The 17,213-nt window shown below is 38.3% G+C and overlaps 2 protein-coding genes across 4 annotated transcripts in view; both read right to left on the bottom strand.

Annotated features, from left to right (window-relative positions):
• The window catches only part of LOC134652831 (fibroblast growth factor receptor 4-like), an 87,560-nt gene that overhangs the window by 27,027 nt on the left and 43,320 nt on the right, over positions 1 to 17,213 (bottom strand). The gene's annotated exons all lie outside the window — the stretch shown is intronic.
• Positions 1,451 to 2,886, bottom strand: LOC134652842 (uncharacterized). 2 transcript variants are annotated; one of them, XM_063508034.1, is made up of 3 exons: positions 2,821 to 2,883; positions 2,454 to 2,526; positions 1,451 to 2,342 (listed from the first exon to the last, which is right to left on the bottom strand). In XM_063508034.1, the coding sequence occupies exons 1-3, from the start codon at positions 2,833 to 2,835 to the stop codon at positions 1,627 to 1,629; spliced, it is 804 nt and encodes a 267-aa protein (XP_063364104.1). In that variant the 5' UTR covers positions 2,836 to 2,883; the 3' UTR covers positions 1,451 to 1,626. The 2 variants fall into 2 exon arrangements, with proteins under 2 accessions (XP_063364104.1, XP_063364103.1); XM_063508033.1 differs by having other exon boundaries at positions 1,451 to 2,526; positions 2,821 to 2,886.

Genomic DNA, 17,213 nt, shown 5'->3' with positions numbered 1-17,213 from the left:
TAACTTTTAATTTGATTCTCGGCGTTTGTGAAAAAAATAACAGTTTAAAACTGGAGCTCAGTAACGACTTTGCAATGCATTCGCATTTCCTCTTAAACGTTGTTACACTTACAGAAAGTCAAGCAATTAAAACTCTTACGTGACCTTAATGGCTCTTACGTGAGTGTATACAAATTATAGTAATAAACTGTATGCTTTCAACATGTCCTTTAGTGTTTACCATCTCTATTCAAAAGCCAACTCTATTGTAGGGCAAGTAGATTGTTATTGCAGTATCTCAGTATTGAAATATACGACGTTATAGAAGTTATGGGGCATTTGGTTGTGTGCATTGTCTAACCTAGTCGAGACTATTGTCGTGAGAAAAAAATAAGGTAAATGTAGAATCCTCTTTAGTGTGAAATGTTTAGAATACGAACAGGTGTCTGACCTCTTTAGTTTGTTGGTGTTTTGTAATTTGCGAGTCTGAGAATTTTATAATAAATTATTTTGACACAGCTTGATTAGGCAAAATTAAGGCCAGAGCTGATGTGATATTAATCTGACTGAATTTGTATTATATCTGGTTTGGTTGTATTAGACAGTTTTTATTGATTGATTGTTTTCCGTAACGGCTGACGTTTACATACAATAAATATCATAGGCACACATTAACAGAACTTGAAAATACGAAAATTTCCCCCTTACATCATAAAATGCCGAACTAATCATATTCTACACTCGACTTGTCAATTTACTCAAACAAACATCGATGACTCACTCAAACGTCGTTTTACACAAAAGAAAATTTCACTTTCGTAATACACACATTTCTTGGCAAATATTACGAGTCAGCTTTCCAACGTATACGTTAACTCAATAATGATATGCCCAAACACGATCACAGGAATTACGAAACTCTCGAGTATTATAAATATTCAGTAAATAATATAAACCGTTGACCGGTTTCCGCCTGCACTTATGTAATCTGCCAGCCTATTATGGATAGCTTTATCCATCTTTATCCACGTGATAAAATAACTGTCACTGTTTAACACCGTGGGAAAGAAAGTGACGGACACCGTTTTATCACGCTGTCACGTAGACAAGAACGACCATCATATCCGTACTGAACATCATTGTTGTGATCCACTTTTTAACGCGTTTAAAGGACTCGAAATGTCAAGGTGGTGAAATTGTGGAAACTACGGATAAGTTTTGCAATGGATATTTAGCGAAACTCTTATAGGTGTCGTAAGGCGAGATGGTTTCAGTGGTTACGCAAGAGGTCACAATCCAGGTTACGTAATAACTCGTGTCGCCCACATGTAGAAAACGTACTTTCTACCAAACATAACCACCTGTTTGTTATCTCTATGTGTAAATTGTGTAAATTAATACAAAGATGCGACATCGGAGATTTTTGAGCTTTTAGTTTTAGTTTCAGGGCTTGGAATAAGAAGATGATATGTTCGTTCGTTTATCGATTTTTTATGCAAAAAAGTATTTTACAATACAACTAGAATTAATTATGATACATTAAAATTACTATTTACATAAATACATTTAGGCACCGTAATTTTTTGTTCTACTTAAAACTAAGTCGCCGGCAAAGCAGGTATCACATGGGGACGCTCGGCGCGGTGTTTAGTAGGGGCCGGACTGGCCGGGGGGGCCGTACGAGGAGCTGACTCCGCCGGAGCCACCGCCGATGCTGCCACCGTGTCCGCCGCCGATGCTGCCGCCGTGTCCGCCGCCGATGCTGCCGCCGTGTCCGCCGCCGATGCTGCCGCCGGAGATGCCGTGTCCACCACCGATACCACCGCCAATGCTACCGCCAGAGATGCCACCAATGCCAGAGCCGCCTCCGATTCCACCTCCGATAGATCCACCTCCGATAGAGCCACCCTCCTTCTGGGTCTTGTACTTGATGAAGTAAACTTCGGGTTTGGAGGGCTGGGTGGGAGCGGCGGTGGGGATGGTGATGTCGGGCTGTTCGTCCGGTTTCTTGACCAACACGTAGACGAGGGTCTTCTCCTCGTTTTGGGCCTGGGCGGGGATGATGGGCGCGACGGGGGCGGGAGGAGCGGGCGCCTTAATGAAGATGATCTTGTAGTGCTTCTGGGGGACGCCGCCTCCGCCGATGATCTGGGGGCGCTGTTCTTCGGGTTCTGGGGGAGGAACGTGGACGTAGATGTGTTTCTGGACGATGGGAGCGCCACCGAAGCCGCCGCCGAAGCCGCCGCCGAAACCGCCGCCGCCGCCGCCGGAGGAGAATCCGCCGCCGGAGGAGAAGCCGCCACCGCTGCCGCCGCCGATTCCGAAGCTGCTGGAGCTCAGACCACCGGAGGAGAAACCGCCGCCTCCGTGTCCGCCGCCGGAGGAGAAGCCACCAGAGAAGCCACCGCCGTGACCACCACCGGAGGAGAAACCGCCTCCGTGACCACCGCCGGAGGAGAATCCACCGCCGCCACCGCCACCGGGAGCGTTGTAGCTGTAGCCCGCCTCGGGCCTGGCCGAGCCGAGTGCCGCTACGGCAGCTAATACCTACGGAAAACAAAACACTTTTATATAACATGTAAATCACTGCAACTCCAGGACAGAACACTAAAATTGCCAATCCTTAGCACGTCACTCAAAATCCAAATTGCGGCCCGATTGATTCACCATAAAAAAACAATTTTGAAAAAGAACCACTCGATTACAAGAAATCAATTTAGACAAAAACTACGGTCCACTTGAATTGAAATTTGGAAAAACGATTATCGGGTAACATAAGACGTGTCGACATAAGGAAGCGTGAGGTCACGGGTCACAACACTTTCACTGCACGGTACCTACCAAGAATGCTTTCATGTTGACTCGCGGAGGCGCCGAGGTTGTGTGATGCTCCGTACAAAATCCGTACGCTTTTATACTGCCGTGAGCTCCACACCTCTCTCCCTGTGTCTTCCTAACATTCGGCCTTCGGGCATATGAGAATTATGAATTTAATGACACTAGTAGAATTCGTCTTCGGTGAAAACAATGATCGTAACGGTCATCGGTGCTTGAGGTAGGTAATAGCATTAACGTATCAGTGCGTGATTAACCTCTTACATATAACCAGGATCTTGACTGAATTTTTAGTCATCTTTTAGCATTTTTTTCGAGAACGATTTTTTCTGCTCTATACAGCACAACCGAGGGTTGCACTCACGATTTTTGACCAGTATACATATGGAAGGTATAGGATGCCAATTTTATTGACGTTGATGATCATGTTTCTGATGTCCTTTGACAAGTTTTTATCCTTTCAATTTCGTAGGTCACTGTCACACTGAATTCACTTAAAGGTTTATTACACAACATCCATAATTTAGCATTTGCACGGTCCTAAATTATTTATATTTACATAAATTATTGAACAGTACTTACTTATTTATTCAAGATCAATTTTCCCAAATTGGAACTTGGATTGGCACTTATTAGTAGGTACTTAAAGTCCTGGAAGTACCTAGTAGGCTATAATAATAAAACATTTCGACACTGCCTTTGGCTATCTACGTAATTTTCCTTCCATAAACATGGTCAAAGGCCATGGTTACGCCCGGTAAACCCAAATATCTTAATTTGTACAAATTTATGACATTTGTGATGATACATAATATTGCTTGATGTTTCATAACCCCCAAAAACTTAAAGACTTACCAAGAATAGAGTTAATCCCAAGATTGCATACAATCTTGACGTTTGGGCGATTCTATTTTTCACTATCGAAAACTTTGTATTTACCATGTATATTTGTTTTGTAATACCTATGTACTTTAGTTTCAATTGATATTTGCGGTTAGATTTATTTCATAATTGAAGTGTGTTTTTTTTGGTTGTATTTAAATTTCATGTTGACGTGTAAACGTGCCCTATTTGCTGGATAAATGTTGATGTTTGATGTTTAAATGTTTTAATGAGTTCCCGATATAGGATGACTCACGCTAGACCGGGCCGGGCTCGGGACGAGGCGTCCGCTATGTCGTTTTCTATGACGGCTGACCGGTGATCACGTGGTGTTTTCCATAGAAAACGAAGCGCCGGAAGCTCCGGCTCGGCCCCGGCCCGGTCTATACTTCGTTTTTTTAGCATTAGAAATTTGGTAAACAATCTTGATGTGTCTTTTAATTGAAAAACACATTTTAAAAATAAGTTACGGTAAATGTGTAACAATTATGAATCTAATACGATCTTTTATAGTCTTCTGCTTTCTTAAGTAATAGTTATTGAATTTTAAAAAGTGTTTTTCAATTAAAATACATGTCAAAATCGCTTATCTTCTTTCAAGTTCTTTCTAATGCAAAAAAAAACGAACTATAGCGTGAGTCATCCTTATTTCGGCACAGTTGCACATGCCATCTTCACGCATATTTTTCATAATGTTAAAACAGAAACTTTTATGTAAAGATTTCAGGGATAAGATCACAAGAATGATTTCTTATTTACCTATTCGAGATAATAAATAATATCTGGGAGACCGAGCTTTGCTCGCAAAACATATAAAAATGCAAAAATCGATTTTTCGTCCCATAAAATTTCGGCAAAATCCGACTTAAAGAGGTTACACACAACTTAGTTTGCTCATTTCTCACTATTATTTACTAGTGGCTCCGTTAGCAGTAGGTACAGTTGCTAAGCGGGTGAGGTGTTTACAATTACCTTGACACGCTCTTATTCTCTTAATAATAAAGTCGCGTCAATGTCATTTTGAACACGGGGCCCGCTTAGCAACTTCTGGTGCTGACTGTACACCTCGCGAGCATAACTTTTTTGTGGTGCGCGTGCCGCGACCGCTGCAGGGGTACGGTCTTGGTAGCTCAGATGGCAGAGCACTATACTAGTGATCTAGTAGTCGTGGGTTCGACGGCGATACGGGACCCCGTAAACCCGCAAGCGCCGCAACAAACATCTACAACAAATGCTGTGGCCAATGATGATGATGAACTTATAACTCAAGTCAGTGTAAAGTTAGCATAGTCCAGCGGTTCTCAATCTTTTTTTTGACGGAACCCTTTTGGAAAGCGAAATACTTGATGGAACCCTACAATACGGTGGCGGCATAGTAAAATTTTTCGAGGCGACTAAAGCATAGTGTTCTAAATTCTTGCGGAACCCCTGCAGGGGTGTCGCGGAACCCTAGGGTTCCGCGGAACACACTTAGAGTATGGCTGGCATAGTCGGACTCTAATGAGTAAAATGACGTAATTTTTATAACAGTTAGGTACTCAAAACAAAATGCTGCATGCTTGGTAACTATATGTCGTCACGAATCTTTCATACTAGAGTTTAACGAGCATACAGCTGCAGAGATAACTGACCCCCCTGCATAGAAACTTGTTTGCAGAGGTACGTTAAGTATCTCTGCAGCTTACTGTACCTACGACACCAAGATTCACATTTAAATTTTCTTATTGGTTATTCATAAAATACAGCACTTTGTCCTCTGAAATACCGTTTTCTCGAATTCCTTTTGTTAAAAATACTCTCCACTCGTAATATTATTCAACAAGCTAAATATGTGCATTAAAATGCATTAAGGTATATTTTAACGTAAAAAAGTCGTATGACTATGAACCTAGTAAGGAAATAATACATTTTTTTCTACTGTCTGATCATAACAGTTGGAAAAGCTTATTCAAGCGCTCTTTGAATAAATCATTAACCTGGAGATCGCAAATTATCGTTATTAAAAAGCCATAAATTTTTCTAAACCTTTGAAAACGGCATTGGCAATGGTAAGGTTTGGTTAGACTTTTGACCTTTCTGACAATCCGATGGATTATGAAAAAAAAACATGAAAATTTGGCAAGTGAAATATCGACATAACATATTTTGAGGTTGCGGTAGGGAACCTAATGAGTCAAAATAAAACGAATTAATGACATCTTACCAAAATCTGCTTAGTATTTTACTAAATGTCTATATAAATTGACTTTTAAAGTGATAATCTTCTTTACTTATGGCTTAACTCTTTACGTACCTACGTCGTATTAATTGTGCCTATATGTAACCGCAAAATTGAAACACACTTGAAATAAAAATATACCATTCGGGCGGGTCAGAATTCATATTTCAATTCAATTCAAACCCCTAGGGCCTTACCATGATGTCTTATTGCGATTCTGTTTAGGACCTAAACTGAATTGCTAAAGGACGGAGCTACATAATACATAACTCCCTCCTTAGCAATTCAGTTTAGGTCCTAAACAGAATTGCAATAAGACATGGTAAGGCCCCTGTACTGTCTAAAGTGCTTCAGCAGTTGACATACCAACAGTAATACACAAGATTTTCGTGACATTATCGCGTCTGTAAATCGGCGTTGCAAATACGAGTATGTATCACAAGATACTCGTATAATAACATACGGCACTCTCTTGACCTTTTTGGCAAGAAGTCTTCGGATGTTGCATTGCGCTTTCGACCACCGACCGCGAGCTCACTCGTGTGCCAACGTAGTAGTCTCTAGCGAATTTGTTATCATTATTTTTAAATTTAGATTGTGCCAATGTAAAGAAGATATAATAATTATTTTTAAAGTCTGATAATAATTATTTTTAAGAATAATCTTTGTCGATGTTTTTGTCAGAGTTGGATAAAGTTTGGTAGGTTAGTATATAGGAATAGTTCTTCATTCTGTGCCGAATACAAATTAGAAGCACTCTATCGTAGTTTATCCTACAAAAGTGTCACTTAATTACGAAGTGTTTTTTATTTTTGATTTATGAATTTTTATAAAAGTTAGAAGCTTAAATTTGTATATGGAATTCGTTTTTCGCTGTTAACTCTAACTAAAATACGAGTAGTTAATCAAGAAATCGTAAAAAATCTAACGTAGGCATTGTAGGTATACATCAAAATTATGTAAAATATTGTCCATAATGTCAATATCCAGAGAGGAAAATGGGGACTACTTTTGTATGGAGAAGCTTCCGTCCCCTTTCCTCTTAAAATCCGTCTCTGTGTGTGGGAATCGTATATTTACACATAAAGATTAAAACGCATAATAGGTACGTATGTAGTTATGTACGCTTACCGAATTAGCGTTAAATATTGATTTAAAGATGTGTACTTAAAAATGCGCGTATTATCATCTACATACGTGTGAATTTTGGGATTTCTCTGTTTACAAAGTACAATTCATGAACATATTTATTTTCAGAAAAAATGTTTTTTGAGGTTTCTGAGGATTTTGGAGGAAGCGCCTATAAATCAATACATATATGTGACGTTATCTATGAAAAGGGACCTTATTGTCGATGGCGGTTACGCCATTATTAACGATGCTCCGATATAATTACAATGCCGCGCGACGCTGTGCGGCGTAAACGCCATCGACAATAAGGTCCCTTATTATGATAAGGGGCATTATCTATGGATAATGCCCCATATCACTACATAGTATAAAACAGTCGCTTCCCGCTGTCTGTCTGTCCCTATGTATGCTTAGATCTTTAAAACTACGCAACGGATTTTAATGCGTTTTTTTTTAATAGATAGAGTGATTCAAGAGGAAGATTTATGTATAATTTGTTAACCCGTGTGAAGCCGGGGCGGGTCGCTAGTTTATTGTAAAGTAATAACCGCGGTTACGGGGTTTTTCTTCTAACTGCCCACGCGCATGATTTATCGGGTTCATGACAGCGTCGATCGCAGCGCTTACATTTCAATTTGAATATAATTTTCTGGTCTGCGTTTTGAGTTATTGCAGTTTATCGGAGAGTTCAAGGAGTTATTTAGAACGCCTGGGGTTGAGGTAGAGATATCGTCAATACAAATTTTATAAGTTTGAAACCATTAATTGGCACATTTACCTACTTTTTAAGCTCCGACGTTTCGAGGACGGCATTGTCCCCGTGGTTTCGAAAAAAGTAATCTTTCAGAAAACTTATGGTATTATCGTAACTAAAGGGAAAATTATGTTAAAAAAATTTAGTCCCAAATTGGATTTTCGTGTTTATTCCGCACAGTATGAGGCGCTTTTCAAGCTTACCCAATATTATGAAAAACTGACGAAAAATAAAAAACCGGCCAAGTGCGAGTCGGACTCGCGCACGGAGGGTTCCGCACCATCAACAAAAAATAGAGCAAAACAAGCAAAAAAACGGTCACCCATCCAAGTACTGACCCCGCCCGACGTTGCTTAACTTCGGCCAAAAATCACGTTTGTTGTATGGGAGCCCCACTTAAATCTTTATTTTATTCTGTTTTTAGTATTTGTTGTTATAGCGGCAACAGAAATACATCATCTGTGAAAATTTCAACTGTCTAGCTATCAAGGTTCGTGAGATACAGCCTGGTGACAGACGGACGGACGGACGGACGGACGGACGAACGGACAGCGGAGTCTTAGTAATAGCTGGTCCCGTTTTTACCCTTTGGGTACGGAACCCTAAATCGGCCCAGATAGTCCTATAGGTACTTACCTCGTTTTTTTAGCATTAGAAAAAGGGTAGGTAAACAATCTTCACGTGTATTTTTATTTAAAAATACTTTTGAAAAAGAAGTCTCAGCAAATACTTATTACGTAACAATTATACACCATTTATAATTTGTTAATTTACATTCTTTTCGTTTCATAAGTAACATTTATAAATTTTTCAACGTTTTTCAATAAAAAACTAGGTATAGTTCAGGAAAGCCCCACTCAACCCAATCAAAGCGGCATATCAACGGACCTCGGTACAATTATGTCATAGAAAGAGCTTTGTTTTGCAAATGGCAAATAAGATGTAACCGTAACGGGTTGCGTCAGACTAACCCGCGATCTGGATAATCAGGAAGTGACTAATGTTATGGGTAGGTCCTTGTTTAAGAGTGTTTGATGATGGTTTGATGTGTTTAACTTGACTGTGTCACGCTACTGAATACGGTTAGCGTGACTCACGGCCCGATTTGGGTACACATTGGTTAGTGTTAAATGTAATTTCATACCTACATTATACCTAGCTAGGGTTTGCACGATGGATCCGAAATGTATGGGAAGATCCGCGGATCCGGATCCAGATCCGGATAATTTCATACATTTCGGATCCAGATTGCAAACCCTATATCTAGCCATACTTTCGTAGCAAATTTATGAACTCACATTTCGCTAGAATCGCCTGCTTGCGCCTTCTGGAAACACTGGGACGATGTACATATGGGGTCCAGAGGCGTAGTTTATAATTTATTATAGGTAATTTAGTATAGGTCTCACTAACATAAGATTAAGGGAATGTACACTAACACTATGGACATGGTCCAAAATAAAATATATTGAATTGAATTGAATTGAATTGAATGAACACTAATTAATGTGTAAATCTAGTCTAAGACAAATTGCGAGAACTTACAAAGGAATAATAGCAGGTTATTTTAAAGTAAGATTTTAATTTAAGGTAAGTACTAGGTACGTAGTCCTATGTTACGAAATTTTCTATGAAAATGTTGTACCTACATATCAATTCAGTTTAGTGTGAGAATGTAGATTATACAATTGCATAGAAGCTTCTTTCTACTCTCTTTAGATACTGATTGTTATATACTTTGAACGAACTTTTGATAATCTCCATTAGGTACATACAAATTTATTTCTGAATTACATCTTTATAATAAGCTTTTAAGACACTATTAATATGTAACGTGGCCATAAATGCAAGTAAATAATATGATAATTAATCGGACACAGCCATTTCAGAAATACACCACTTTATAATTTCCCCACAACAGCATGCGCTACAACAGTTCTGTCGAGACGTGAACGTAATATACACATCGTGATCTGTATCGAACGCACATCATTATCATATCATCCGTTACGCGATAGATGCGTGGACTTTATGTTCAGGGCATTGAGGTCAAAATCGATTCACAAAGAGACTGGGTTAATAATGATGTCTCACAGACTGACTGAGACGGGGAAATAGTTAACGGGAGGTCTGATATTTATGCTTGTCACTGCTGAGACATATGTGACATGAAAGATTCAATTAATCTGTTTTTTACACACTTGTATTCAGCTTCAGACAATGCAATAATATTCTAACATGGAGCTGATCTGATGATGCGGTCGGAAGGTAGGTAGCCAAAGGAACTCCTCGATGCAAGAACACAAACATATCGAGTTTAGGCTCGTTATAGGAAGTACTTGATAGACATATGTGAGAAGTACTAAGTTTGTGTAAACCTTGTGCGTTGAAACGCTTAAGGTACAGTACACCCAATATGATCACGAGGGTTTAACATAAACATAGCTCCCTTGTAAAACAAATAACTATTATTCCCATAGAATCTCAAAGACTAGACGTCAAGGACGCCCCCTAGCGTGGGCGGGTGCACAGATAGGGCGCACGCATGCGGGTGCCGTTGTAGGTAAAATAAAATCCGTCGCACGCGTCCGTATTTTTCGTTAACCCGCTCATCCGCCCGCGCTACCGCGCCGGCAATCAGACGCCCTAAAATAATTATTATAAGTACAACAAAGAGTCAGGGAAACGAATTGTTTGGTACTTCAAAATCGTTAATACTCAACACTCGACCGATGTCACGGAGTGACGTAAAACGTAATAAAAGCTTTTAAAAGAATAAGAATAAGAATAAGAATTCGTTTATTCATGGCAAACTAACTACATTTAATACAAACGTATTACAAAAAGTATATTTTAAACAGAAATTATAGTTTACCACGAAATGGTCTCGCCTCAGCATAATGCTAACCCGAAAGTCAGCGCTGGTCTTCCGGCGAGACCATTTTAAAACGTCGGCCCATATCAATAGGAATAGGTACATCAAATCTAACTGTCTGTCTGTATGTATGCTTAGATCTTTAAAACTACGCAACGGATTTTGATGCGGTTTTTTTTAAATAGATAGAGTGATTCAAGAGAATTCAAGAGGAAGCCGGGGCGGGTCGCTAGTGATTGATATACAAAGTAACTCAGATCAAAAATATTTCGCCTTTTTCCGCCGCCGCTTATTTAAGTAATTTCCTTAGTAGGTACGTTATTTACTTTTGCGTTATTATGAGCTCAAATCGAATGAACGAGAAGAAAGCGGTTGCAAAATCGATGTTACGTATCAGTCAATACGGCAAATCGAGCGGAAGTGACGGGTCCAGGCCGTGACGGGTCATGTACGCCGCGTTTCAGGTCACTCTATGCTTAGACAGAATAGAGGCTTAGGGCTCATTTAGGGCCCGATTCGGATTTTGAACTAGATATCATCAGATATCTATTAGACATCAGTGACATCACTAAGACACGACAACGATATTTTTAAGATCCAGCCTGTCAAATTTGAATGGTTTCCACAATGGCTAAAACGTCTCGTTATGTATTTTTTTAGATCTAAAAAAGATTTTAAAACGATCTTATTACGATAATTTAACGTACTAAAATGACATTGGTTGCCCGAATTGAACTGCAAAAGATATTTAGAATAGTATAGAATAGAATAGAATATAATTTATTCGTAAGCACAGACAATACATAATATGACAGAAAACACAAAATAAGATTAAAGTGCCACGAAATGGCCTCATCTCAGCATGTTGCTGGTGGTTTCCAGCGCTGGTCTTCCGATGAGACCATCAAGTGAGAAGAATATTTGAAATCTAAACTACCTACCAGGTATCTAGTATCTAGTACATATTGTATCGTTCTCTTCTCTACAACGGATCTTGTTTTCCGAATACCGTGATTAGACGGCGCGCGAACTCGTTTACGATTTTAGTTACATTGCGGACCATTGAGGTTACATCAATTCAGCCGACCGATCAAACGGCGCAATGTAAAGAAACTCGTATGCCGGTTCTCGCACCGTCGAAATGAGCCCTTAGGGTCTCCCCAGATCGGGTCGAAGTGGACTCGGCAAAAGCCGATAGGAAAAAGCTTTGTGTCTCATGCAATAAGAAGGAAAAATACGTCGACACGTCGGCAGGCGCCGGCCGATGCGAGCCGAGCCGAACGACGAATTTTTCGCTCTTATTGCGCAGACATACATTTTTTTCCTATCGGCTTTTGCCGAATCCGCGTCGATATATCGTCTTATTTAAACTTACTTTGTCATATCAAAATCACTACACCTTATAAAACAAAGTCTCCCGCCGCGTCCGTCTGTTTGTGTGTATGTTTGCGATAAACTCCAAAACTACTGAACGGATTTTCATGTCGTTTTCACCTATCAATAGAGTAATTATTGAGGAAGGTTTAGGTGTATAATTTGTTAAGGTTTTGTGTAACCCGTGCGAAGCCGGAGCGGGTCGCTAGTGATATGGGTATCATTTAGAAATGATGTTAGTCGCCCGTGCGTCTCGCTCGGGCCAATACATGTACGGGTATGAGCAAAATACACGCGCGACTGATATAACATAACTTATGTCAAAATGTGATTTGGAATTGGTCTCTAGAAGCACTACCATGAGTTCCGTAAATGACAGTCGACAGTGAGAACGTTAAGGAAAATGTATGGAGTATTTGTACAGTGCCTCTACCGGTCACTTAAAGAACTAAAAATTTCAACTGGTACCATGAGTTCCTAACGTTTTTACGTAAGTTTTCTATCCATGCCTAACTTCACACCTAAAACGCTCTCTTTCTAACTATATAAAGAAAACTGAGCCAGAATTATACAAGTTAATTACTTTACGCCGTTTACGCGAATAAACGTGACAGATGTCATCGAAAAATACGTGCGTTTTCGACGTTACATTTCTGTCAACTTGTAAACACAACAAATAAACATATTTTTCACGATTATCTTTGCAATTTTCAACGTAGTATGTATTTATTTATAAGAGTTACGTGAACTCCAGGCAAAACTAATACGGAATAAATCAAATAGTAGCTCGAAAAAAGGCTGATTTGATACAAAGGTAATGAGTTATATTTACTCCTATTTCTACTGTTTAGTTAAGTACATTTGCAAAGATCACATTACTTACGAGCAGTTTTTGCTTTTAGGCATGAACCTATGATTGAAAACAACATTTCCATACAAACCCGGATGGCATCCAGCGGTACATGCGTGCAAGCAAATCGTTCATTGTTGTATGCATTGTAGAAGTGATTAGTTGGCAAGTGGCTAAATGCCGGGACAACAACTTGAGGAAGATGATGATGTCAAGGAGCGGTACATAGACATGTTGTGTTGTTGTTGCCGGGTGCACATACCACATAGTAACACAATATACATACTTACTGCAAGACCTGTTGTTTATATGTACACAGAGAGAGTTCCTACGTATTTTTTATATTATTGCCTATTATTTTATATCTTAAATAAAATAAAACATACAAATGTTCTGTGAGTTTATTTATTTTTCTTTACTACCTATATATTATTTCCCGATGTTCAAGTTCAGTTCGATGTTTCATGTGTGTGGTGATGATGTTTCATGTCTCGTCAGTTTGGCAACAGGAAATATAAAACTTAACATTTTTTGCTGGTAGTTCACAATCTGAAAATTAAAATAAGGTTTAACACATTCACTGCCCAAAAACCCGCTGAGTGGGTTCATTTTGTATTGGGAAGGGGCGCTTGGCACTGAAAGTGCTAAGATCGAGATCATTTAGGTACCATAAAATTTAGATCGCTGTTAAGGCCGTATAATGTTACTTACTTAGTACGCCGGCACGTACAGCAACCTACACAAAGCGAGGCCAGGGCAAGACCTAACATATATACATACCTATTTTAATACAGATTTCTTATCACGTGTGTACTATTTTCAACATAAGTACATAATAATCTTATTTATGTAGCCAAAAGTAGCCCGTATAATTTGCTTCATATTTTTTAACACGCAAAGGTATAATTCTAACACGATTATTAATGGTGTTTACGTATTTATCATATATTATTTTGCATTTTTTTCTTGAACACAGCACTGTTTATACATTGTTTACTAACATTGATATGTTTAATATTTTCGTAACTATGGCAACGTCAAATCTTTAAATATTGTAAAATGAATGTTGAATCCACAGACTTGTCATTTTCGCGCTCGCGCTTGACAGACAGCTGAAGTGTGCGAAAGGGAAGCCATCACGTATATGAACATACCATGAGTGCGAAAGAGTCAGACTACCAATGAGAAAACGTGACCACTTTTGACTTTGACGACGGCCGCGGACGGCCAAGAGCGTATCACAGTAATTTTCAAATTGAAAAATATACACGGATTAGGACGAAAAGTATTAAATAAAGTAATTCAGTGAAGATTGCGTCTTGTAGTGTGCCGGATTTCAGTGTTACAGTGCCAAATAATCCAAGCAAACACAAATTTCAGAGGATTTATGATATTCCTAGCGAAATTTTCATAACGATATTTTGTCAAAATAACAGCGTAAAAAGTGTAAGAAGCCGGTTTATAAAGTTTATTATAAGTTTTTCTTCCTTTGTGTGCTAATATTTTATCATATTAGTCTATAATTTAAAATATTTTGTGTAAAAACATAACCTGTTACTTTACGCTAGGGCTTGACAAAATGTTCATATGACAGTATCGATAACTTGTCGGTATATTAATAGCTATGTAATTATTTCTTCACAAGACATCATTAAGATATTAGCTTTTATAACCGACTTCAAATAATAACGATTGTTATACCTTTTTGAAGGTGCTCATGTTTAGCGGTAAATTTAAACTTCACTTTCCAACACAGTAAGAGTTACATTAAGATAAGTCTGCAACGATTTTGATAGTACACGCAGTGCAAGTGTTATTTATACGTCATAATGTCGTAGAATTTTAACGTTTAAAATAACACATTTGAAAAAGTAGTCGATAAAGCAATCAAACATCGACAGATTATTAATATGTTGTAACATCACTATTTTCGATCTCACATAGACAATTTACGCACACACTTGCATTTCATTTTTGGTCGCACTTTTGAAGATTGACAGTTGTTCTAGTCATATTAATTCTATGGTTGAATCTGTAAAAAGTGACACACACAAATTCAAGAATGGCGGGTAGCGTGTCAAGCCAAGTTTAAAAGAGAACTGGCGACTCAGCGGCTATGTGTTATATTAACTAGAAATAATTGTTAAATAGAAATAAATGTTAGTTTCGAAATCAATTATGATGAATACTAATGATTTCTGTACAAAAAGTAATCATAATGCATCAAAAACATAAAATAATTTGAAATGAAAGTCAAGTTCAATACTAGGTACTTATAAAAAATATGCGTCGTTGTTGACTTCGCCGGAAAACGAATTGAAATCTTTACCTATACCGGGTATTTTTCCAGTTACTGGCCCTAAACTAAAAATGAATTATATTCACGTATAAACAGAATTCATTTTAGTATTAGGTGGCCAGTTATTGAAAGCTGACCAGTTATTGAACCTATACTACATTGAATTCATTTTATAGATGAATAGAATTCATCATTAGTTTAAGGTGGCCAGCTGGCCAGTCACTGGCGAATTACCCTGGGTGCAAGTCCTAGTTCGCTTGGGATGAAATTAAAGTTCAGGATTTGTCTTGTCTAGTTTTTATACCAACAAACTAAATTCTTAAAAAAGTAACATAGACAAATATAATATAGCGTGTACGTAAAAACTAGTCAAGTAAAATCCTGAACTTTAATTACATCACAAGCGAACTAGAACTTGGCACCCATATAGATATCAATTCTTTTTTCCGCAAAATCAACACCGAGGCATATTCTAAATATTGGACTTGGCTCTCATTTCCCATTTATGTTTTTGATCAGTGATCACCCTATTAGAAACCATAGAAACAGCTAAAACATTTCACAGTTCGCAATATGCGGGCATGCTTCTCTTTTACTCTAATTAAGGAGTAATTAGACTGACAGAGAAAGATGCCCGCAATTTGCAAACTTCGATGTTTTCGGTAGGTTACTTTGATATTTAGTTCTTTAGGTGACTCCTAGGGGCGCTGTACAATCCTCCGATATAATTCTTGCACTGTTTTTAGTATACTTAGAAAGGGACAGCATCGTTTCTAGTGGAGTGAAGTTAGGCACATTAGACCGTAAAGAAACGTAAAACGTGACATAAGGCACGTTTATTCACATAAAGTAAGTGAGAAATACTCAGGCAACTGATGGTAGAGGCTTAGGCCGTGACAGGTCGTACGAACCGCATTTCAGGCAAGTCTGTACTTATAGGCACGTAACAATAAGTACTTTTAAGTTTTAAGATTCATTTGTATGACTAATTTAGGGTTAGGTAATAACAGTAAAAGCGTTTAGACCGAGACCATGGATTCGGTATTTGGCAAAATCAAAATCACTAACCTTATTAGTGATTCTGTTCAAATAGGGACACCTCCCTTGTGACGTGACGGCCTCAATCAACTCGTATGTAACATCTACACTCAACTCAAGAGCAATGAAAGCGAGTAACTCCGTATAAAATATTCAATAGAAAGTTGCCGATTTTATTTGCGCTTGAGTGTAATTGATTAACCGGATACGAGACATTATCAAATCAGATTTACGTCCAGTGAAGGTCGATTATTTGTTTGATCAAATGTATGATTTTCCGATTCTGACAAATACATATTCTAAAATAGTATTTTATGCAACCGTTGTTTAAGAGAGGTCAAAAAAGGCGAGTGGCGTGAGTAACAAATATTTTTAATTCAAGAAGTAGCAAAAATGGAGGGTACTGGCGGGAAAAGAATGAATGAATGAAATAAAAAAAAAACATGTCTATGGTTCACTTATTTGTCAGAGATGACATTTAAAATAAGGTTGGCAACACTGTATTTCATTCATTATTCTTTAAGTGGTCATTACACGAAGTATCGTAAAATCGCCAAAAAGATACTGCGTGTGTATGCACAAATTCTTTTTTGGGGAATAGACTAAAGACTTGTCTTGACAACTATAAAGTAGGGTTTTAAAGGTGTGTGCACGACTCTTTAAATGACAAATAAAAGTACGGGAGTAGAAAAAATATAAATTACCGCCCTTGGCCCTGGTTTATTCCAGTCGTTTTTAGACTATTGGCCCGATTCGAACTTTAAGACACGTCTAGATACCTACGATATATAATAATTTGACATATCTTAAAGTTCGAATCGGGCTGTATCATCGGTTCAGATAATTATATTTTACAGTATTATATTACCTACTCCGTTTTCAGTTTGCCATCGAGAGCAGAACCGGGGAGTGTACATTTCATTCGATAGTGTAACGAGCATTCGCGTTTGCGTTATGTCTATTTTTGTATGGGATTTT

Source organism: Cydia amplana, chromosome 12 (genome assembly GCF_948474715.1).
Source record: "Cydia amplana chromosome 12, ilCydAmpl1.1, whole genome shotgun sequence".
Classification (NCBI taxonomy): Eukaryota; Metazoa; Arthropoda; class Insecta; order Lepidoptera; family Tortricidae; genus Cydia; species Cydia amplana.
This window is presented reverse-complemented; position numbering and strand designations above follow the sequence as displayed.